Source organism: Nycticebus coucang, chromosome 21 (assembly GCF_027406575.1).
Source record: "Nycticebus coucang isolate mNycCou1 chromosome 21, mNycCou1.pri, whole genome shotgun sequence".
Taxonomy (NCBI): domain Eukaryota; kingdom Metazoa; phylum Chordata; class Mammalia; order Primates; family Lorisidae; genus Nycticebus; species Nycticebus coucang.
In genome coordinates this window covers 61,300,878-61,326,076 of record NC_069800.1, presented here as the reverse complement: position 1 = coordinate 61,326,076, position 25,199 = coordinate 61,300,878, and the positions used below count along the sequence as shown (strand labels likewise).

Below are 25,199 nucleotides of genomic sequence, written 5' to 3'. Positions count from 1 at the left end.
GGCCCTCGGTAGAGTGCCGTGGCGTCACACGGCTCACAGCAACCTCCAACTCCTGGGCTTAAGCGATTCTCTTGCCTCAGCCTCCTGAGTAGCTGGGACTATAGGCGCCCGCCCAGCTATTTTTTGGTTTGCAGTTCAGTCGGGGCCGGGTTTGAACCCGCCACCCTCGGTATATGGGGCCGACGCCTTACTGTAATCTGCCTGGATAAAAACATTAACATGTGAAAGTAACACTCAACATCATTAGTCATCAGGGAAATGCAAAAGAAAACCACAGGAATTACACACTTATTAAAAAGGTTAAAATGAAAACATCTAGCTATACCAAGTGTGAATGAGCATACAGAGAAAATGAAAGCTATTGTGTTGCTGGTACGAGCACTTTAGAAAACAGTTTGTAATAGGAGTGGGGAAAGAAAGACACGTAGGAGGTGGCGCCTGTGGCTCAGTGGGTAGGGCGCCGGCCCCATATACCGAGGGTGATGGGTTTGAACCCGGCCCCGGCCAGCTAAAACAGCAGTGGCAACTGCAACAAAAACAGCCGGGCATTGTGGCGGGCATCGGTAGTCCCAGGTATTCGGGAGGCTGAGGCAAGAGAATCACCCTAGCCCAAGAGCTGGAGGTTGCTGTGAGCTGTGACGCCACAGCACTCTACTGAGGGCAACAAAATAAAAAAAAAAGGAAGAAAGAAAAGAAAGCACACGTAGGGAAAAAATGATGGAGTCAGGTGCCTGGCTGGGGCAGACATGACATAGCTCGTCTGGTCAGTTTAGGTCCTGCCTGACCGTCACCCCATTCTTACTGTTTCGCAGATATAGTTCCATCCTAAAGATGCCTATCTTGAGTAGTTTAGATTGATTTAGGAGAATGACTTTTGAATTAGAGTGTTATTTTGGATAATGAGTCAATACTGATTATTGTTTACTATGGATCATGGGTTCAGCCGATTATTAAGATAAGGGTTAACATGGTCTTCACTTTGAACTCATATATACAAAACTATAATGTTGGAAATGGACGATCAGAACAGGCTACTCTTACTGTTCTCCAAAATCCCAGCCTTCTGACAAAGTTTGGTGGACGTTAAAAAAAAAAAAAGAAAAAAAAGAAAGAAAGAAAACAGTCTGGTAGTTTCTTTTTTTTTGGTTTTTGGCCGGGGCTGGGTTTGAACCTGCCACCTCCGGCATATGGGACTGGCGCCCTACTCCTTGAGCCACAGGCGCCACCCAGTCTGGTAGTTTCTTAAGGAGTTAAACATACACCAACATGTGAGCCAGCCATTTCACTCTTCTGTATTTACCAAAAGAAACAAAAACATATGCCCCTGTGAGATTTGGACAAATGCACTTACAGGATCTTTGTAATATCCAAAAGCTAGAAACAAATGTCCATCAACAGACATATGAATAAATAAACTGTACACAGCCATATGATGAAAACACCATGCAGGCACACAGTGATAAATGCAGTAACTTGGATGAATCTCAGAAGGATTACGCCAAGTGAAAAAAGCCCCCCCCCCAAAAAAAAAGTGCACACTGTATGATTCCTTTTATGTAAGAGTCACAGAAAATGCAAACTAATCTACAGTACAGAAAACATATTGGCAAGTGCTCAGAGATGGGGATGGAGAGGAGGAGGAATTAAAAGAGACATAAGGAAACTTTGATGGGTAGGAAAATATTTGTATCTTGACTGTGGTGATGGTTTTACATGTGTTCACACACATAAAAACTGAGCAAATTATGCATAATGCCTAGTGTAAGATGTTTTAAATACGTGTAGTTTAAGATGTTTTAATAAAGTTAAAGAGAAAAAGTTCCAACACTCTAAAATTCTATCTGTTGTGTCTTTTAGGAAGCACAAAAGAAAAAACTTCAAATTATGATAATAAGAATGCGCTTGGAACTCGAGACATGAGCCACCTTCGAGCAACAAAATCTGGACTTCTCATTTGCACAGTCATTTGCATCTTCGTTTTTCTTTATTTAAGGAACCCAACTCAGGAGGAACCCAAGGAGGAACCCACTGACCCAGCGGTAGTGGAATGTGGCTTTTATCCAGACGAATTGTGTTCAGCTTTATTTGAAAGGAAAGGGGCAGCCTCTCAAATTGCAAAATTTTGTAAAAACCCACAGAGATCTGAAATACTTGCTCATTTACACGCACCAGGAAACTGCTCCAGGATCTCCCAGGGTTTGCATTTCATAACCAGACCCCTGTCTGCAGAAGAGGGCAATTTCTCTCTGGCATATATTATAACTACTCATAAGGAGCTGGCCATGTTTGTGCAGCTTCTCAGAGCTATTTATGTACCTCAAAACGTTTACTGCATTCATGTCGATGAAAAGGCCCCAAAGAAGCATAAGACTGCTGTGCAAATCTTGGTTAACTGTTTTGAAAACATTTTTATTTCATCAAAGAAAAAGAAGGTGGCTTACACTGGCTTTACAAGACTCCAGGCAGATATCAATTGCATGAGAGATCTAGTACATTCCAAATTTCAATGGAACTATGTCATTAATCTTTGTGGACAGGACTTTCCAATCAAAACCAACAAAGAAATCATACACTATCTCAGAAGCAAATGGTATGATAAAAATATAACTCCTGGAGTAATCCAACCACCAAACATTAAATTCAAGACAAGTCAAAGCCATCTGGAATTCAGTCCTGAAGAAAGTATCTGTGTATCTCCAAATAAAAGATTCGAATATGAGCCACCCCACAACTTAACAATTTATTTTGGAAGTGCATACTATGTACTTACGAGAAAGTTTGTAGAGTTCATACTGACTGATATCCGTGCGAAAGACATGCTTCAGTGGTCCAAAGGCATCCACAGCCCAGAGCATCACTACTGGGTGACCTTGAACCGACTAAAAGGTAAGAACAATCCAGCAACGTGGGCATCACTCAGGTCAGGTGCAATGGCAGGAGAAGTTGTATTCTTAACTGAAGATTCTTTCTACTCAGTTTTTCCTGTGTCTGTAAATTGTGAAAACTTTCCACTTGGGGAGCACAGGAGGTTCTTTGATTTTAGGGATCTGAAGTTGACTGAGAGAGAGCAACATGGCTGCTTCTCCTAAGAGCCTTTAGAAAATTCTGAGCATAAATCTTTGGGAGGTTCCTCACTTCTCCATTCACTTGACAGACACTAGTAGCACTGACTAGTGCCAGGCGTTGTACTCAGGGCTCTTTAGGAATGGAATATATTGGAACTAGTAATGTTTCTAGGGCCGGGACTTCAGATAGGTTCTCTGAGAGGCAGAGGGAAATCAGATGCCCTCTTTTTAAGGAGACTTCAGCACTTTCTTTGTAAAAGGTGGATGGGCTCCTACAGGGACAATGGCTCCAAGCTTGAACAACTAAGCTAATCAGTGTAGACAACGGTGCCAACGATGACTCCAGCAGAAACTGTTCAGGCCCTTTTAAGAACCTCTCCTCACCACTGCCAGTTCTATTTCACGGCTGTTACAGAGAAAACAAATCCAAAGAACCACAACATAACCATGAGAACTTTGCTAACTTTGCGTCATCAAGTGAGTTAGTTACAAGGGACAGGCAAAGGGATGAAAGCTGAAATATCAGCGCACAGAGGGAGACACCAGACGTGGGTCCATCCTGTACTACTGCCAGCGTAGCGCACACCCCCACCCCCAGATGCCCTAGCCCTGGATCAGACGTACCTAAAGGAACATTTTAACCCAGGTTGGACGTTCTCCTCTACCCTTCTTCCTGATTACTTTATCTGGAGAAAACAGAAGTGACGGCATGGAGAGCCTGGTAAGGGAATGTGGAAGCAGATTCCACGCTCATGCTGGTTCTGTTTTCCCTCTTAGATGCTCCGGGTGCTACACCAAACGCTGGCTGGGAAGGAAACGTTCGAGCTGTGAAATGCCGAAATGAAGAAGGAAATGTTCACGATGGATGTAAAGGTAAAAGCAGAACAAACAAAAAAATCTCAAGTTTTACAAAAACTATCCAACTGCTGCCTCAATTACAGGAGGAATAGACTGATCACCATGTTTAAAGGACTTTGGATTTAGTGGTGATCCAATTAGCTAGCATGTATGTATGTCAATTAAAAAAACAGAACTTTGTAGGCTGGGTGAGGTGGCTCCCACCTGGAATCTCAGCACTTTGGGAGGCCTAGGAGGGAGGATCACTTGAGGCCAGGAGTTCAAGACTAACCTGATCAAAAGCAAGACCTCCTCTCTACAAAAAAAAGAAACATTAGCCAAGCATGGGGGGTGGCTGTAGTCTCAGCTACTCGGGAGGCTGAGGCAAAGGGATCATTTGAACCCAGGAGGTTGAGGTTGCTGTGAATTATGACACTACGGCACTCTACCCAGGGTGACACTCTGTTTCTAAATAAATAAATAAAATAAAAAATTTAATTTAAGCATAAGATCTATAGAGAAAAGTACACGAACTATAAAAATCCAGGTGGCTATGTTTTCACAAAGTGAACTCACAGCAGGGCTGTAAATTACAAAGCTTTAATAAATTGGCTGTCTGACCTTTTCTACCTGCTGTTAGAATTTAAACTTAAACATGTATTAAAAATGAGATCTGTGTCTCCCTGGGTCCATTAGTTTCATAAGACTGGACAATAGGAGTATATGCTCCAGAGCAGGGATCTGCCTACTGCTTGTTCTGGAAAAATTTTACTGGAGGCTCGGGCGCCAGCCCACATACACTGGAGCTGGTGGGTTTGAACCCAGCTGGGGCCTGCCAAACAACAATGACAACTACAGGGCGGCGCCTGTGGCTCAAAGGAGTAGGGCGCCAGCCCCATATACCAGAGGTGGCGGGGTCAAACCCAGCCCCAGCCAAACTGCAACAAAAAAATAGCCGGGTGTTGTGGCAAGTGCCTATAGTCCCAGCTACTCGTGAGGCTGAGGCAGGAGAATCACCTGAGCCCAGGAACTGGAGGTTGCTGTGAGCTGTGTGACATGCCACGGCACTCTACCGAGGACAATAAAGTGAAACTCTGTCTCTACAAACAAACAAACAAATAAAAAAAAACCAATGACAACTACAACCAAAAAATAGCATTGTAGTGGGCACCTGTAGTCCCAGCTACTTGGGAGGCTGAGGCAAGAGAATCGCTTAAGCCCAAGAGCTTGAGGTTGCTGTGAGCTGTAACGCCACGGCACTCTGCCAAGGGTGACATAGTGAGTGAGACTCTGTCTCAAAAAAAAAAATTTTACTGGAACACAGCCAGACCCATTCACTTGGCATACTGTTTATGACAATGAAGGGCAGAATTGAGTAGTTAGAAAAAGGCCATCTGGGGCGGCGCCTGTGGCTCAGTCGGTAAGGCGCTGGCCCCATATACTGAGGGTGGCAGGTTCAAAGCCGGCCCCGGCCAAATTGCACCCAAAAAATAGCCCGGCGTTGTTGTGGCGGGCGCCTGTAGTCCCAGCTACTTGGGAGGCTGAGGCAAGAGAATCGCTTAAGCCCAGGAGTTGGAGGTTGCTGTGAGCTGTGTGAGGCCATGGCACTCTACCAAGGGCCATAAAGTGAGACTCTGTCTCTACAAAAAAAAAAAAAAAAAAAGAAAAAGGCCATCTGACCTACACAGCCAAAATATTTACTCTCTTGCTCTTTACAGATAAAGTCTGCTCTACCCCCTGAAGAGCAATGGGTTTCACATTTATTCTTACATGCTTTCTAAGAGAAACAGGGATGAACATTATAGGTTTAATTGTTGCAAAGGTGTATTTTCTAATTCACTAAAAATTGTGTATGTGGTTTCAATAGTTTTTCACGAGACTCCTAGAGCTATAGACTTAAGGCTCACTCAATTGAAGGAAACCTCTGTCATAGACTGACTTAATAAAGGCAGACTTCATGGTCAAGCCAGCCAAACCAAAGATTGACTTTCCTTCCAGAAATGTGTGACTCCATTTACTTTTTTTTTTTTTTTTTTTTTGTAGAGACAGAGTCTCACTTTATGGCCCTTGGTAGAGTGCCATGGCCTCACACAGCTCACAGCAACCTCCAACTCCTGGGCTTAAGCGATTCTCTTGCCTCAGCCTCCCAAGTAGCTGGGACTACAGGCGCCCGCCACAACGCCCGGCTATTTTTTGGTTGCAGTTTGGCCGGGGCCGGGTTTGAACCCGTCACCCTCGGTATATGGGGCCGGTGCCTTCCCGACTGAGCCACAGGCGCCGCCCGACTCCATTTACTTTTAGATTCAAATAAATTTTTTTTTTTTTTTGCATTTTGGCCGGGGCCAGGTTTGAACCCGCCACCTCTGGTATATGGGGCCAGCACCCTACTCACTGAGCCACAGGTGCCACCCTCAAATAGATTTTTTAAAATTTAAATTAACTTTTATTTTTTAAGAGAGGAGGACTTGCTGTGTTGCCTAGGCTGGACTTGAACTCCTGGACTCAAGCAATCCCTCCTGCCTCAGCTTCCCAAGTAGCTGGGATCATAGGCACCCACCACCATGCCTGCCTAGCTTCAAACAAATTTTTAATGTGCACTCTCGTGGCAACCTTCTTGCCCTAAAATCTTAACTTTCAGGTACTTAGCGAAGGCACAGACCTCCCTGGATAGTTCTTAAGTACGACGAGCCTAAGGAAGGTCTTTTTGCTTTGCCCTCATGAGAAACTATAAACTCTCTCTTTGTCCCTGCCTGGTGTCCCAGAAGTTTTAGTGGGGTAATACACCAAAGCAAGATTTGAAATGGGGGAGAGTGGTGGCCTTCCTTTTTGAAAGGCTGGAAGAGAACTGGCTAGCTGCAGAGGGGTCTCAGGCACGTGGGTTTGGGGGAAATCCCTACAGTAAGGAGCTGTGGAACTGGCCCCTGTGGAGCTGTTCACATCTGCCTTGGGGTCGGGGGGGCAGGGAAAAGGCCCAGCTCTTCCCATCTTCTACCCCCAGTTTGTAGATGGCTATTTGGGAAAAACAGACAGTTCTGGAGACTGAGAGGGATGACGAACGGTTCATAGCACAATGGGAGTAAGTCCAGCAGGAGTTAGACCAATGTTCCAGGAGAGCTCATGGAAAGTAAAACTGGGTGTGTATACGCGCATGTGTGTGGGCAACCACAGCAGACCATGCCCTCTTTAAGGATATCTGAACTTGGCCGTTTGCTCCATCAGCAGGAACTAGAACACAGACATACAATAAGACTTATTTGAATAAGCACATTTGAGTAGGGACTTTAGGTTTGAATATGGTAGACTAGCTTTGCAAAACAAACTAGGCTCATCTGGTTTTTCAGTTGTTTAAAAGAATGACCTGGGTGGCGCCTGTGGCTCAAGGAGTTGGGCACCGGTCCCATATGCCGGAGGTGTTGGGTTCAAACCCAGCCCCGGCCAAAAAACCACAAAAAAAAAAAAAAAAAAAAAAAAAAAAAAAAGAATGACCTAAAATAAACAGGTGGTAGACAAATAAAAAATATAAACTCCAATACTAGAAGGGTTCAAGGATGAATTAGTCCCCATGCTGTGTGCACAGCACCCTCCTGACACAGAAGTCCCAGGTCAGAAAGGCTGGAATAATCTTCTGAGGTGGACATGATTCAATCAGGGAGCTATTCACATAGGAATCAGGTGACAGGTAAACAAACAGGCACCCTTGCCCTTTCTTTAGAAACCAAGGGCTCACTGCCATTCCATTCTGGGTTGTCAGGACTAGGGAATAGTCACATAGAAAAGTGGTGGTGGGGCTCTGATCATTCTGGAAAACATGATACCCTTAGACATGTAAATGTTACAAGAAGTCATGAAGGGGTGTTGCTATCAACAGTAATGACTCGCTATTCTTATAGTGGCAACCTGTCTCAACAGTGTTTGGGAAAAAATAAAAAACCTAGTTATTGAGAATCCTAACAAAACCATCATTCCCTAAAAGTCGACACTTCAGCAATTCTTTACCTCCCACGGCTTCAGGGCACAAGTGGATCTCACAGTAAAGCAGTAGCTGGGCCACACGGGGGCTGCTCTCATCAGCACTCATGTTGGACGAGCATCAGGACAGGGATGGTCACACACCTTCAGAGCTCTGGCTCTGGGCCTGCACTCAACAATTGTCAGGTAGAAACTACAGTTGACACTTGAACAACACAGGTCTGAACTGTGAGGGGCCACTCATACATGGATTTTTTCCTACCAAACTAGTATCTAAAAATACAGTATTTGACTTGAGTGTGTGCCATTTGGTATACATGGGGTCCTGGGATCATCTCATACACCAAGGGACGACTATATCATCACTCACCCTTTATGGATGAGGAAGTTGGGGCTCAGAGAAGGGAGGTTACTCCCAAAGGCACCAGAAGTGGCAGAGCTGGGTCTTGAACCAGGTGTATCTGCCTGTCACCTTTGCACTGGGCGAGTTCACAGCCTAACTCCACACGCAGAAAGACAGCTGTCCCGAAGTAATCACCAGCACAGAGTTCACTTACTTTGAGTCACTCCGATGGCATTAATACAACTCTGAAAACACCCCATTTGTTTGTGTCCCCTTCCTGTGCAAATCCATGTGCATTTAAATGCCACAGTCACACAATTATAAGCAGGGTGTAGCTGAGCCACACTTCACTGACGTCCTAACTTTCCCTACTGCTTGTCTTCATGTTTACAATTTTCAACTGGTTAAATGTAACTCTATTGAGATTCTATCACACTATACCAAGAACGTCTATCAGTTAAAAATGCTTTCATTATGGTAACAGCTGTTACTTAGACAATGCTCAGGTGCCAGGTCCAGGCCACTGATGTACAATAGTGGAGAAAAATTCCTTTTGATTTTTTTTTCAGTCTAACAAACATGAGACTTTTTGTTTTAAAGGGGGTCAAGGAGAAAGCATTTCCTTTAGAATATTTCCTATAGATAGGATTTTAGAAGTAGGGTTACTAGGCTGGTGTGGGGAGACAGGGCAGGGAGGAGCGGGCAGAGGTCTCAGAAGTGACCAGATGGTGCTCTTCCATGAATGCCGAGACCTCAGTCTCTAAATCTGTATCCTGGCCTGTGAGCTGCACCGTGGAGTGTGGCTGTGAGATCCAGAGAGGGCAGGGAGGCGAGCACAGTGCCAGGCGCACGGACAGCAGGAGCACAGTCAGCTCTGGACTATAACTCCCTTTTAATCACTGATATTTAAATCAAACACTTTGGAAAACCAATAAATGACAGGAGCAATGACTTACTAAAACCAATACCACTCTAATCAACTACTTACAACCAAGGAAAAGACTTAGATCAGCGGTTCTCAACCTTTGGGGGTCTCCTGCATATCAGATATTTACATTACCATTCATAACAGTAGCAAAAGTACAGTTATGAAGTAGCAATGAAAATAATTTTATGGTTGGGGGTCATCACAACATAAGGAAGGGTCATGGCATTATGAAGGTTGAGAACCGCTGACTTAGAATACATCAGAATTTAGATTTTACCAGGCAAAGGAATGTTATTCCATCTCTCTAGATAAAATTCCACAATATTCACCTAAAGTAGCATCAAATGTTTTAGAAATCCCTAACAAAAAGAATTTGAAAATGTCCCTTTCCATCATAAATTCAAAATCCAAACATAAAAGCACCTGTTGGAGCAATCGTGGGAAAGCAAAGAGGCCTTACAGGTGACGTGGGGAGAGACGGGCCCATGTTTTTATGTGAATACAACCGGCGGGGAAACCAAGCCAGCTCAGTCTCGCATTTCTCTTGGCAGGCCATTATGTCCAAGACACCTGCGTTTACGGACTTGGAGACTTGCCATGGATCATTCAATCACCTTCTTTGTTTGCCCACAAATTCGAGCCCTCCGCAGACCCCCTTGTGGTCAGGTGCTTAGAGAGGCGGCACAGATGGGCAGCTCTGCGGCAGGCAGAAGTCCCCGCAGAACAACACTGGCGCTTCCCACAGCAGAGTCACTTTAACACGGACTTGAACGGCTGAGAAGTGTTTGCTTCCTTACTGGGCTCATTCTATTTCCTTAACTTGAAATAAGAGAACAAGGAATCAGTCCTACAACTTAGAATGGAATATGATGCAGATTTCTCTTAAAATGAACTCAGAAACATGTGATGGACAAGGCTTTACTTCTGATTATAGGCCACATTTATAACTTTGAGAGAGAAATCACAAGAGAAAAAAATAATCCAAGTTACCACTGGTGACATGTACATAAGTACCCAGAAGGCCAATTGTTGCTGAAAACCAAAATTCTCCAAATGCTCAGATCCAGGTTCAAACTGGAGTAAGAACAATACATGTTTTGAAGGCCTGGATAGTACTGTGTATGAGATACTAATAAAGAATAAACTCCTACTGAAAATGAAAATATGCTTGTTTAAAACAGTCTTCATTGGCTGAGAACAACAGAATTTTGTTCTGGCAATCCTAGAAAAATACCGAAGAGTCTAGTTCTTTGGGTAAAATGAAACTTAATCTGGAGCAGAAAACACAGCTTCTTAAAACAGTTGCCCCGAGTGTTTGCAACCCGCCTGGATGCTGTCTGCTAGTACCTTCGGTGACGGTGGACGTACCCACGTCTGAGCTGTGCAGCACTCACCAGGACAACTGGGCCCTGGCAGTGTGGTTAGCATGGCTGCGGAAGTCAACCAATTTTTATAAACTTTTTTTTAAAATTTAAATTTAAATTTTTTTGAGACAGAGCCTCAAGCTGTCGCCCTGGGTAGAGTGCCGTAGCATCACAGCTCACAGCAACCTCCAACTTCTGGGCTCAAACTCTCCACCTCCCAAGCAGCTGGGATTACAGGTGCCCACCACAACGCCCGGCTATTTTTTGGTTGTAGCCGTCACTGTTTGGCGGGCCCAGGCTGGATTCGAACCTGCCAGCTCAGGTGTATGTGGCTGGCGCTTTAGCCACTTGAGGCACAGGCGCCAAGCCGATTTTAAAACTTTTAATTAAGGCACACGTGGCTAATGGCTACAATGCTGACCAGCAGGGGCAGGAACAGTTGTGATTAACTCTACAGGCTCAGGTCTTACACCATATGAAGTCCATGACTTTGTTTTTGCTGCTGCCATTGTTGAACTTACATATTTTCTCTTTCTCTAAAAGAGTTCATGGCATCATATAAAACTGAACTGCAAAATTATTAAACAGCACAATTTAAAACAACTAAAAGGGGGGGGGAGACAGGAACCATAGGAACCTAAAGAAATGAACACATAATTCAAAGACAAAGTCTGAACACTAGTCTGAAGCATCCCGCACACAGAAAGAAAATCAGATTCACTAAGAGTGGATGAAGCAGCCCTGGAAAGGCAGGAAACCCGATAAAGAGAAAAGAGTTTGAAGACAGATAACACAAATCAAACAAACAAACCACAGAACACTTACTAAAATCTTGGTTTAAGCAAACTCTTCTTCCTCTTAAGATAGATAGTTCCAAAGAAAGCATGCATTGAAAACCTTAAGATTATCATAGACAAGAACACAGGAGCCCTGCATAGGGCTGCCACCTCCCCATACACTTCTACAGGCAAACTAGTGCCTCCTTCTCAGAAAGCCCAGATCACCACAGTTATGTCCCCAGTATTTTATAACAACTCATTAGCAAATAAATGCAAACCTCACTTAAAAAGAAAAAAAAAAAAGAAACTTGAATCTTTCCGGGTTACTTGGAACACAAGCAGGTCTTCATGACATCTCAATTCCATCCACAGGAGTCACACACCATAAAGAGGGTCCATCCCCCTGCCCCCCCCAGGGCTGTGGTGTCCCTGTGGATGAAGCTCTCAGAATTATGGCTGGCACTTTTTTGTTTTTTTGAGACAGAGTCTCACTCTGCTGCCTGGGTAGAGTGTCTTGGTGTCATCACAGCTCACAGCAACTTCGAACTCCTGGGCTCAAATGATCCTCTTGCTTCAGCCTCCCCAGTAGCTGGGACTATAGGTACCTGCCCAAAGCCAGGCTAGTTTTTCTATTTTTAGTAGAGATAGGGCCTGCCTCTTGCTCAGGCTGGTTTCTAACTCGTGAGCTCAGGAAATCCACCTGCCTCAGCCTCCCAGATTTCTGGGATTACAGGTGTGAGCCACTGCGTCCAGCCTGAACATTTTTTCAGAGGTATGGAAATTGAGGTACAGAGAAATGATGGTACCTTCCTGAGACCACACAGCTAGGAAGGTGAGATTGGACCAGGAGGACAGTTCAGCAGAGGGTCCCAGCCGTTATTATCCCACCTTACCTCACACAAAGTGGCACTAACACATAAAAAACACATAGAAACAATGAAGTAATATAAAGGCAGGCGGGAACACAGCAACACAAGACCAGGCTTCAGGAGAGCATGGGGAGTGATGGAAGGGGAGGCTGAGGCAGGCAAGCAGGACCAGGGGAAGCAGCAGCCTCTGAGCACCAGCACCACAGAAGCCGGGTGTGCTCTATCCTGATCAGACTCTTGGTGTGTTCATTTGTAAGGCAAAAGGACAAAATCAAATCACACTTAAAAAGGGTCTGAAATACTTTGTCAAGGTGATGTAAAAACAGGGAAACTCAGATAATTTTTTAAGCTTTCTGGAAAAAGAAGCCTCTTTTTTTTTTTTTTATTAAATCATAGCTGTGTACATTAATGTGAAGATGGGGCATCATACCCTGGTTTCATAGAGAAAAAGAAGCCTCTTGATACCATGTAAAGTTTATTTAATTTTTCTCTATTAGATTTTTCTTAAATGTAAAAGTACTAATTGATTCTCCAAGGCTAAATATTCACAAAAACCATGAAGTCGGCAAAAAGATAAAATAACCTTAAGGAAGCCTGAAAATCAGAATCAGCTGACAGCTTTTGAAGACATTTTCTTCCCTAACTTTTCCTCTTTCCACCGCACCTCCCCCATGAAGAAAATGCAAACAGTGTGAGTATACATTTTTTGACTTCTGACTTTAAAACACCCCCACACCTCATTCACCTACCCACAAAGCTTGAATAAATGAAGTGAGAAAGCAAGCAAGTCAAATGCTACTGATCACACCTCTAATATCTACACCAGCACTTTTCAAATTTAATCATGTGTACCAACTGCCCAGGGACCTTGCTAAAATGTAGATTTTATTTCAGCAGGTCTGGGGTGGGGCCTGAGAGCCTGCATTTCTTAACAAACAAACGCACACACTTCCCCAGGTGATGTCAATACTGCAGGTCCCTGGGTCATGCCCTGAGTAACAAGTACATCATTTACTTTGCAACCTGCAATTACTCCAATGTGTTTCTTGTTACAAGAAGTGAAGAGCACAGTGGGGAATACAATTAATTTTTTGGCTAGTGATTTGTTTATAGTGAAAACAAAAACACCTAGCAACTACATCTCTTTGGACCCTGCTTACTAAAATCAAGTGTGCACATCATGTGTTTTAGATTATGGAACCAAAGCGATTTCAAAACCTCCTGTCTCTTCCAGTGAATTGAAAAACCAAATGCCAGTGAAACTACAAAGAGAAAAGTAGACAAAATGCGTACTCTAAGTCCCACCAAGGTTCCTGACATTGTTCTTATGACATCAGTTTCTCTAAAGTGGAAATGTTTGTTTTAGACTTTGACACTGTGGCTTCATCTCCCTTCATTCACATTTTGTGATGCGCTGCAGTTCCGGAAACCACACCATCACTATTGTTTCTGCCAGTTTGGTAGAAATGGCTAGTGTCCTCCTCCCCGTCCTGAGCATCTCTTTAGACTACATTTTCCAGACTCCCTGTGTGGCCGTGTGACTGAATCTGACCAATGGAACATGAGCAGAAGAGCACCACCTGCAGGCTTGGCCCTGGAAGGAGAGTACTCCCCAAACCAGGAGGTCAGAGCTAAGAAACAACAAGAAAGTGAAGCTGTAAATTACCCATGGAAGGTGCCCAACTAGCAACTTTCTCTGTGAAAGTTGGAAGTTGGAATTTAGGGGTTATCTGGTATAGCAGTTAGCCAATCCTGAGATACTACAGGTTAAGTATCCCTTATCTGAAAATCAAAACTCTAAACTGCTCCAAAATCTGAAAATTTCTGAGCACCAGCATGATGCCACAAATAGAAAATTCCACATCTGACCTCATGTGATGGGTCAAGTCAAAATTTTGTGTCATGCACAGAATTATTAAATATGATGTATTAAATTAACTTTAGGCTATATGTATAAGGTATATGTGAAATGTAAATAAATTTTGTATTTAGACTTGGGTCCTATCCCTAACATACCTCATTACGTTTATGTAAATTTTCCAAAATCCAAAAAGACCTGAAATCCAAAATGCTTCTAGTTCCAATCATTTCGGGTAAGGAATACTCAACCTGTACTTAGTACTAATGAAACTTAGAAACTTTTTTTTTTTTTTTTGCAGTTTTTGGCCACGGCCGGGTTTGAAACCACCACCTTCGGGATATGGGGTTGGCGCCCTACTCCTTTGAGCCACAGGCACCTCCAGAAACTTAGAAACTTTAAGTTAAAAATTAGAGTTTGAGGGGCGGTGCCTGTGGCTCAGTGAGTAGGGCGCCGGCCCCATATGCCGAGGGTGGCGGGTTCAAACCCAGCCCCGGCCAAACTGCAACAAAAAAATAGCTGGGCGTTGTGGCGGGCACCTGTAGTCCCAGCTGCTCGGGAGGCTGAGGCAAGGGAATCGCGTAAGCCCAAGAGTTAGAGGTTGCTGTGAGCCGTGTGACGCCACGGCACTCTACCTGAGGGCGGTACAGTGAGACTCTGTCTCTACAAAAAAAAAAAAAAAAAAAAAATTAGAGTTTGATTTCTGTTAAAAATGTATGAATTCACACTTATTTCTTCATTTCAAAATACTATTGTTTAGAATTTTGCATGTAAAGAAAAGCGGCTGACAATGTACTAAAATTCCTTCATTTTACGTGTTAGAATCAGAGGCCCAGGGAAGTACAGTGATATTCCCAAAGCCAGAGCTGGTGTCTGAGCCCTAATTGATATAAATTAGGCTCTTAATACTGGTTGTGCTACATACAGTTTGAAAATGTTCCCCAAAGTGCGTCCGCTGGAAACATGACTCCAGATGTGGTGGTGATGGGAGGTGGGCCTAGTGAATGACAGCCAGTGTCCCGCCCTAACTGCAGCAGGTCTCCACAGCCACAGCAGCCTCTCTTAGGAGGTGGAGGAGCCAGAGTTCCCGTTCATCACCTGGTCTCCACTTGAAACGCTTCAGGTACAGACTTCAGGAGTTTATTGACTTTCAGTAAAATTGCCCATTAACAACACAATCTCAGAGTTCCCTGGCAATGCTGTATTTCCAGGAAATAAAGTCAAGCTGTAAGCAGATAATACTATTTGGCTCCATGTTTCCAACATGGTTAGCAGCATGGATGACTTACATCAGCCAATATAAAGAACAATTGTGTACCAATCTAAGAGACGGGACCATGTGAGCGCAGGCAGGCAGTGGCAAGGTGACCACAGGCTGATCAGCAACCTAGAGCTGTGGAAGGGTTTTAAGCAGAAAAGCAACTTACTAGATCTGTGTTTCAGGAAAAAGGTAAGGGGATGTAAACGGCAATCACGGACCCTAAGCTACCCGATTTCCTAAGCTCCTGAGAAGGAACAAAAGGTACATGTTAAGAACTCACTGTGTGACAAACTTCTGCTTTTATCTCTTTCAGGGCTCGTTCAGAAAACACACACCCACAGCACCGGAGGAAGCAGAACCTGCAGAAATAATCCAGTATGGAGAGTTTATCAGCCACATTATACCTTAGTATTTATCCACTTTACACAGAGGCCAAGAACCACAATGAAAAAAATATTATATTTTATTCCATTGAAAAAATCATTATGTCAAAAAATTTTTCTTATTAAAACTCAAAAAAAAAAAATCAAAAGATAGGACAGGAAGGTGGAGAGAAAATATTTTAAGTACATTTAAGAGTAAGGACTTATTTTATGAATATTCAAAGAGGTCTTAAAAAATAATAGTAAAGATATTAATAGAATGGGCAAAGGGTATTAAATTTCATTTCACGAAAGAAATATAAAAGCTAAAATGTATAAAAGGATTCTTAATCTCAAACATTAAAGAAATGCCTTTCAAAACCATGACATACAATTTTTCCCCTGTCAGGCAATAACGAGATTGAAGGTATACAGCTGGAAACCATTTGAGGACATGGGCATGTTTGTCAGTGGGTCGATATAACATGGTACCATACTTTAGGAGGATGGTTTGTGGATACCAAGTGAAGTATCACTTTTAAGAATTTCTTCTGTGCAGGGCAGCTGTGGCTCAGTGAGTAGGGCTCAGTGAGTAGGGCACCGGCCCCATATGCCGAGGTTTGGACCCAGCCCCGGCCAAACTGCAACAGAAAAATAGCCGGGTGTTGTGGTGCGCGCCTGTAGTCCCTGCTGCTCGGGAGGCTGAGGCAGGAGAATCGCGTAAGCCCAAGAGTTAGAGGTTGCTGTGAGCCGTGTGACGCCACGGCACTCTATCCGAGGGTGGTACAGTGAGACTCTGTCTCTACAAAAAAAAAAAAAATTTCTTCTGTGTGTAGCAGAATATATGCTCACAGTGTGTGAATGCACAAATGGGTATTTATGAAAAGGTGTGTGTATAGCATTGTAACAAAGAAAAGAAGGAAACTACCTAATTATTCACAAATAGGGGAATGGTCAAATAAATTATGAACACCCAAATAGCTGATTAAAAAAAAGAAGAAGAATATAATTCTGCAAAGAAGGACATGAAAACATGTTCAAGATAGATGGAAAGGTAGAAAAAAATAAGGTTCTACAATATGTATAGGCTGGGCACAGTGGCTCATGACTATAACCCCAGCATTTTGAGAGGCCAAGGTGGAAGGACTGCTTGAGTTCAAGATTAGTCTGGATAATACAGCAAGACCCCACTTCTATGAAAAAGGGTGGTTTTTTTTTTGAGACGGAGTCTCACTATGTCACCCTTGGTAGAGTGCTATGGAGTCACAGCTCACAGCAACCTCAAACTCTTGGGTTCAAGCAATTCTCTTGCCTCAGCCTCCCAAGTAGCTGGGACTACAGGTGCCTGCCACAACACCCAGCTATTTTTTGTTGTAGCTGTCTTTAATTGTCTAGCTGGCCCAGGCCGAGTTCCAACCCGCCACCCTCAGTGTACATGGCTGGCACCGTAACCACTATGCTACGGGCGCCAAGCCTATAAAAAAGTTTTTTTAAAAATTAGCCAGGCTTGGTGGCATACCCTTACAGTCTAGTCCTACTCAGGAGAGAAGATGAAGTTGAAGAATTGCTTAACTCCAGGAGTTTGATATTGTAGTGAGCTATGATACCACTGCACTCCAACCTAGGCAAAAGAGCAAGATTCTCTCTCAAAAAACTTACTTACATAGCATTTACATTGTATTTGATACTATACTATACCACTTCATATCAGGGGCTTGAACATTCATGTATTTTGGTGTTCACAGGGAATCCTGGAACCAATCCCTCACAGATAACAAGGGATGATTGCATATAAACTAATCCAATAATCAATTTTCAAGTTCAGAGCTCTATTAATCCCAGGTGGACAAAGCCAACTAGGCGAAGCTCAATTAATTGGGTAAGAGAAAAAGGAGAAGAGATTAACTAGCATATGAAAGGGGAAAATAACTGGGAGAAGCCACAGTCAGAGCAATGGGTTATGGGTGACCCCTGCCCAAGACCCTGCAGGAGAGCTTGCTACTGTTAAGTTCCTCTTCTGGGGTGAACCATGGTTTTCTTAAAAAGAAGTGGGAAGCCAGACACAAAAGGTTACATGTTGTACGCTTCTACTCATATGCCAGATTCAGAATGGCTGAATCCACTGAGACAAAAAGCATATGGGTGGGCTCGGCACCTGTAGCTCAGTGGCTAAGGCACCAGCCACATATACCAGAACTGGTGAGTTCAAACCCAACTCGGGCCTGCCAAACAACAATGACAACTACAACCAAAATATAGCCAGGCACTGTGGTGGGCACCTGTAGTCCCAGCTACTTGAGAGGCTGAGGCAAGACAATCACTTAAGCTCAAGAGTTTGAGGTTGCTGTGAGCTGTGACACCATAGCGCTCTACTGAGGGTGACATAATGAGACTCTGTCTCATTTAAAAAAAAAAAAAACGCATACTGGTGGTTGCCAGCAGCTGGGAGTAGGGGTGAGGAGGAGTCACTGTTTAATGGGTTGATTTTCTATTGTGGTGACAACGCTTTGAAATTAGACAGAGGTGGTAATTGTGTAACACTGTGAATGTACTAAATGCCACCGAAACATACACTTTAAAATGGCCAATTTTATATTCTGTGGATTGAAAACACTGTGGAAAAGATCCATCTATCCAGATGCTATTAAGGACCCTCAGGGGTGCTGCTGACAGGTCCTCGACGCTGTGGAGAAGTCCCTGCAGATGTGGTGAAGCATCCAGAGTGAGAGGTGGAGCCTGAAGCCAGACTGGGAGCTCCAATCCCACGGTCAAACCTGAATGGATGAGGACCTGCTCCCCAAGGATGAGCAAGGAAAGGAGTTTCTTGAGATGGAATCCTCTCCTGCTAAAGATGCTGTGAACACTGCGAATAATTAATTTAGAATACTATAGAAACTAGTAGACAAAATAGCAGCAGGATTGGAGAGGACTCCAATTTTGAAAGAAGTTCCACTATGGGTAAAATGTCATCAAACAGCATCACACCTCAGAGAAATTTTTTTATAAAAAAGATGCTGTAAACTTCACTGCTGTCTTGTTTTACGAAACTGCCAACCCCACCACCTTCAGCAACCACCACCCTGACCAGTCAGCAGCCATCAACAGCAAGGCAAGACCCTCCACCAGCAAAAAGATTGTAATTCACTGAAGGTTCAGATCATTGCTAGCAGTTTTTAGCAATAAAGTAATTTTTAATTAAGGTACACACATTATTTATTTTTCAGAGACAGGATCTTTTCACCCAGGCTAACGTGCAGTGGTGTGATCATAGCTTAATATAACCTTGAACTCTTGAGCTCAAGCTATCCTCCTGCCTCAGCCTCCCCAGAAGGTGGGACTACAGGCACATGCTACCATGCCTGGCTGATTTTTACATTTTTTTTGTAGAGGCTAACTCTCACCATGTTACCCTGCTTGGTTCCAAACTCCTGACCTCAAGTGATCTTCTTGCCTCAGCCTCCTAAGGTACTGGGATTATAGGTATGAGCCACTACAACTTGGGATGTTTTTTTTAAGACATTACACATTTACACACTTAATACATTTATAACATAATACACATTAATAACATTTACACACTAAATAGACTATGGTATATGTAAATATAACTTCTACATGCACTAAGAAACCAAAAATTTGGGTGATTTTTTTTACTGTGAGATTTGTTTTTATTGTGAGATTTGTTTTACTGCAGTAGTCTGGAACCAAACCCACAGTATCTCTGTCACCTAAATGATGAGGAAAAGGGCTTTAATACTTTTGTTTAGTGAGACATCCTAAAAAAGGCATGTACTAACCCATTCAACCCTTAATATATATATATATTTTTTTTTTTTTGAGACAGAGTCTCACTCTGTAGCCCTCAGTAGAGTGCCATAGCGTCACAGCACACAGCAACCACAAACTCTGGGGCTTAAGAGATTCTCTTGCCTCAGCCTCCCGAGTAGCTGGGACTACAGGTGCTGCCACCATGTCCAGCTATTTTTGTTGCAGTTGCCACTGTTTTAGCTCACCGGGGCCGGGTTCAAACCCGCTACCCTCAGTATATGGGGCCAGCGCCCTACCCACTGAGCCACGGGTGCCACCCAACCCTTAGTATTTTTTAAAGAAGGAAATATACAGGTCATTAATATTTTCTATACACATCTCAACCACAGGCCCCCTGGTACTCTAGCTAGAGGATTTGTTAGCTACAAATTCAAAACAAGTTATCATTATCAGCTAAGGCGTTAGCTGACTGATCAACCACACATTATAAGACATGGTTTTGGTACCACACACATTTTAGCAATTCTAAGGACATGAGATTTTTTTGATGGAAAACATTTGCCCTTTGCTTTCCATCTCACAGGAAAAGGTAATCAAATAATCAAACTCAGGTTTCATAAGTGTCACATGAGAACTTTTAAAATCCCTCTTTGCTTTAGGTTTTCCTACCTCAAGAACAGAAGGCCACAGACAACAAGAATGAGTTGACTTGGAAGGCATCATGTAGATGGCTAATGAGGAATGAACCTGACCATGACTGAGCACCATTTCCTCCAAGGCATTACCAAACCCAAGAAGACCAAAGAGAAACCCCCGTGATTGCTAAGCTACAACACAAATCATAAAGGACAAGAATCAGCTCCCCAGACGCCCACTCATCTGTCCATACTGACCTGTGCCGGCCATTCATCTCCAGGCCCACGACAGGGCAGATGAAACGTGCCCGCTGGAGGTCATCGTGCTTGTCGCCTTTCGTGTTTCCTTTATCTCCTTCCCAGGCGGGATTATCAGAAAGCCTTAGTTCAGTCACATTCTGGGGGAAACCATTCCGATTTTAAAAATTCATGTGATAGTAGCTGTCTGATTAGCTTAATTAGAGTGTGGTGCTAATTAAAAATTCATGTGATAAACAGATTATCTTTTGCCTTAATAAGCCACCTCCTGAACCACCTAACTTGACAGAGAAATCGTTGTTTTCGTCCCCTCCCATCTAAACTTCTTCCCAGCTTTCCTCTGACCATCAAGAAACATGTAATATGTTATTAAAACAAAATTTTTTCAATTTACAAACTGGCAAGTAAATTAGTTAAGTAATTTCTGTTTTATAAATTTTATTTTTTAAGGAAAAGTACCTTCCCAGATCAAAAATTACTCCACTAAGAGGAAGCTCTGCACTGGTTCCACCCAGAAAGGAATGATTTTTCTACTTGCCGACACTCTTCACTGTGGCTGTTCCATATTATTGGTCACTTATGTTTATACAATAGCGAACACACAGTAAAATCTGTGAAGCCCTGGTCCAAAGAGTTAAGACAGAATATTGGCGAGAAAATACTATTGCAGTCCAAGATACAGCCAATCAGGTTTTCAAGAATTCAATTTTACAAATCAAAGAGTTTGATTTAACAGCTATACTTTTGCACTCACGGCATTTCTTTGTATTTAATGAGACTGATTTGATTTCAACACTCTAGAAAGCAGCTGAGTACCTCAAAAGAAAAGCCACCAATCACCCAGTCTGCTTCCTGGTGGATAGCTGGTACAGGTCTCATTAAGTATTCTGCTCAGAGTATTTGCGGACCGGTAAATGACAGTGATGATACCCTTGTGTATTTGCAGTTTTATGTGGATCGTTTTATCTTTATTGTTCCAATTTCTTGGAGGGATTTTTTGGGTTGCTTTTTTAACATGAATGGTTCAACCATATACAACTGAATACGGTCTATGTTTTAAGTATAGAATTATATGAATTAATTTCAATGATTAATTGCCTTTTGAGGTAAGATAATTCACACTACCATGGGTTTTCAGGCATGAGCTCTTTTCCCATGGTAAAAGATCACTAAAATCAGAATGAAAATTTCGATAGTAGTACCAGTAGCTATATTTCAGGATTTTAAGTTTGCCTGAAATGAAACATATCCTGTAATTACAACCTAAGAATTCATACAAAAGCCTAATACAATAATAAAAAAGAAAACAAAAGGAAAAACCTGCAGCCTTAGACTGGGAGTCCGGGGATCTAGTTCAGCCCTTCACTACCTAGAAATGTGGTCTCAAGAAAGTCATTTATGGTGAGATGAAGGCTTTGACTAGGCTAATGGTTCTCACATTCTTCACTACCACTCTAAGTGTTTTTCCACTGATCAGACTGGAAAGATTTTGTCCTCTTAAGAAACTTCCTTTACTAAAAAACTTGTTTTTCCACTTTTATGAACAAACTGCCAATCAAAACTTCCAATCAGCATGAGGTAACTGCAATGATTTAGTAGTAACCTACCTATAAAATTCTCTAATTCTATCAAAGTGTCTTCCAAATCCAAACTTCAAGTAGCTGAGTTTTAATTACAAAAATAATGCTTCCCAACATATATATAACATGCTAAAAATTTTCAAAGCACAGTCAAAAAGATGAAATGACAATAGATTAAAAATACTTGAAGTGCATACATAGGAACTTCTGGCTAGAGATTTAAGTACCCTTCCTAGATCATATCTGAATTAGGTGGTGGAGTGGGACTGGAATCCCGTATTTCTGAGTATGGTTTTTCAGGAGTATAAATTCCATAAAGTGAACATCAATCACCTGTCTTACCTTAATGCTTTTAATGTGAGATGCTGCCTTCCCGAGAGCCTTTTCAGCAGATTTGTCCAACAGAAACTCAATGACAGCATCTTTGTTATAAAGTCTGTAACAATAAGGATTAGACAAAATAAGACGTTAACAATCAACTTTTCTTTTTGGAGACAGAGTCTCAAGCTGTCACCCTGGGTAGAGTGCCATGGTGTTACAGCTCACAGTAACCTCAAACGCTTGGGCCGAACGGATTATCTTGCCTCAGCCTCCCAAGTAGCTGAGACTACAGGTGCCCACCACAATGCCTGGCTATTTTTTGGTTGTAGTCGTCATTGTTGTTTGGCAGCCCCAGGCTGGATTTGAACCCGCCAGCTCTGGTGTATGTGGCTGGCACCCTAGCCGCTGAGCTACAGGCGCTGAGCCAACAATCAACTTCCAAATAACCAAAGAAAGGAAGAAGAAGTTGAACCAAAAGTCATTTACATTTGACAACAGAAATGTCCTGCATTACCACAAAGTAAATTTAACCCTGTTTCAACTATTTCCAGAGCATAGAAAGAAAGAAATTAGTTTAAATCAAGGACAGCAAACTGGCAATCTGAGGGCTAAACGTGACCTGAACAAGGATTTTGAAAATTAGAAAGTTTAATGTAAAAGTACACATGTCCAATTTTTCTTGAAAAATTAAAAACTCAGAAGATCTGAAATACTAGGACTATATTCTTAAACTGCAAGAACTGGCTGGAACTGAGCGGCAGCTTCTGCTTTAGATGGAATATGGGCCCTCTAGTTTCCCCTGTTCCTCACCATTCCCTACTGAGCCTCATGTGGCTCCTTCATGCACTTACATTTACACATATAACTTAGCTCTTATCCGTCTCTGAGTTTAACCATGAAAGTGCAGAATCATATTCAGAGACAGGGAACATTAACTGAGGCCTCACAAATTTGCTTGAGATAATTTACATTTGATGGATCGAGAACTGCGTTTACACATTAAAGTTCTCTTCAAAAATCATTTAATACACACTAACGCATCTTGATTGAGGAAAGAAACCATACCTGCCAAGTTCACAGGCAACTATTGGTCGTCTTAATATTTCTTGACTTAGAGTACAGTAGTTCCACTGGGCCACTAATTCAGCATCTTTGTCAACCTAATAAAAGAAAAAACCCTTTCAATTAATGTTCACCTCTAAAAGTCACATGGTCTACAGTTCTATGTATAAAAGTTTATTCAATAATACCATACTGTGATGATTTTTGCTTTTTTTTTTTTTTTTTTGAGACAGAGCCTCAAGCTGTCGCCCTGGGTAGAGTGCTGCGGCATCACAGCTCATAGCAACCTCCAACTCCTGGGCTGAAGCGATTCTCCTGCCTCCACCTCCCAAGTAGCTGGGACTACAGGCACCTGCCATAACGCCCAGCTATTTTTTGGTGCAGCCATCATTGTTGTTTGGCAGGCCTGGGCTGGATTCGAACCCGCCATCTCAGGTGTATGTGGCTGGCAACTTAGCCGCTTGAGCCATAGGTGCCGAGCTGATTTTTGCTTTTTAAAGCAAAGATAGTGACATATGAAGTTGGGATTTTAGAAGTCACAGTTAAAACTATGTCAAATAAAGGTTCATCTAAACATGACATGTACAAAGAAAGAGTTTACATCAAATCATTAAACTTTTTATGCAAGCTACGAACACTAACGTTTATACTGTTACAGTAAATTAGGAAGGCCATACAGAAAAAACTAGCAGTATTAATTTCCAGTAATGGGAAAGGGTCTAACATTATGGTAGAATTTAAAGACTAAATAACTGAGAAGACAGGCATTCTTTTTTAATGTTCAGTACGAAGACTATAATTCTTTATAAAATTACCAATTTAACAGAAATAATTTTTTTTCTTCCTTATTCACTAAGAGGCACATACTTGAAAATCCAGACATAAAATCCACCATAACCCTCAAATAATAATTTCACCTATATACAATTCTATGTCCCAATCTTTCCTATTCTTACAATGCCACACCTGAACAGGAGGGTACAGCGGGGAAGGAAGAGAGAAGAAAAAAAAAAGAAAGAAAAAGCAAAAAAATCCCCTTGAATTTCATTTTTGCAGCAAGAACTCCTTAGGTGTCTACTATGTGCCAGGCACTGTACTAAGCAGTTTTCATAGCTTAATCTCCCCTCAACCCCCTGACACCAGACAGAGTGTCACTTTCTTGCCCTGTGTAGAGTATCATGGCTTCATAGCTCACAGCAACCTCAAACTCTTGGGCTTAAGCCATCTCCTTGCCTCAGCCTCCCGGGTCGCTGGGACTACTGGCACCCACCTATTTTTAGAGGCAGGGCCTCACTCTTGCTCAGGCAGGTCTTAAACTCATGAGCAATCCACCCACCTCGGCCTCCCAGAACGCTAGGATCACAGGTGTGAGCCACTGATCCCAGCCTCTTCTACCCTCTTCTGACACTAGTTTCTTGCCAAACCTTTTATTAAGCTACTTCTTTTTCAGCCCTATGCACAAGATAGCAAAAATGAGCTGAGTATTTTCTTGGCAAAAGCTCTCTTGAGTGTTAACTCTCCAGCATTGGCCTGTGCATCTGTAGTTGTGATCAGAAGGCACATTCATCCTGTTGGGTATTCATTTATTCTCGTATTCAACACGTTTACCAGGTGTCTGGTATGCAGCTGACACATGGTAGAGGTTACAGAGGTAAACATACAAGATCCCTGTCCCATGAGAGAGACAATAAACAATGAGGCATATTTCAGCTAGAGTGGACATGACATTTGAGTAAAGAACTTAATGAAGTAAAGAAACTAATCATGTGACTATCTCAGTGAAGAACATTTCAGATTGGTGGAATAATACTCCAGATTGAGGGACAAGGCCTGTGTAGCTGGAACAAAATGAAAGGGATGGAGTGGGGCAGAAGATGAGGTCAGAAAGACAGGCAGGGGTCTGCTCACACAGGGCCTGATGGGATTTATTCTGAACGTGA

The 25,199-nt window shown here is 42.7% G+C and overlaps 2 protein-coding genes across 2 annotated transcripts in view; one reads left to right on the top strand and one right to left on the bottom strand.

Moving 5' to 3' along the window:
* The window catches only part of RTF2 (replication termination factor 2), a 44,816-nt gene that overhangs the window by 18,522 nt on the left and 1,095 nt on the right, over positions 1-25,199 (bottom strand). Inside the window, exons 2-5 of the mRNA XM_053573457.1 lie at positions 23,263-23,357; positions 22,219-22,312; positions 20,297-20,436; positions 15,554-15,632 (exon numbers count right to left, since the gene is read on the bottom strand). Coding sequence (XP_053429432.1) covers positions 15,554-15,632; positions 20,297-20,436; positions 22,219-22,312; positions 23,263-23,357 — 408 coding nt within the window. The remainder of the gene's footprint in view (positions 1-15,553; positions 15,633-20,296; positions 20,437-22,218; positions 22,313-23,262; positions 23,358-25,199) is intronic.
* On the top strand, positions 1,857-10,245 carry LOC128573329 (beta-1,3-galactosyl-O-glycosyl-glycoprotein beta-1,6-N-acetylglucosaminyltransferase 7-like). The gene is made up of 3 exons (XM_053573456.1): positions 1,857-2,886; positions 3,843-3,938; positions 9,694-10,245. Exons 1-3 carry the CDS (start codon positions 1,917-1,919, stop codon positions 9,918-9,920), a joined length of 1,293 nt encoding a protein of 430 aa, XP_053429431.1. The 5' UTR covers positions 1,857-1,916; the 3' UTR covers positions 9,921-10,245.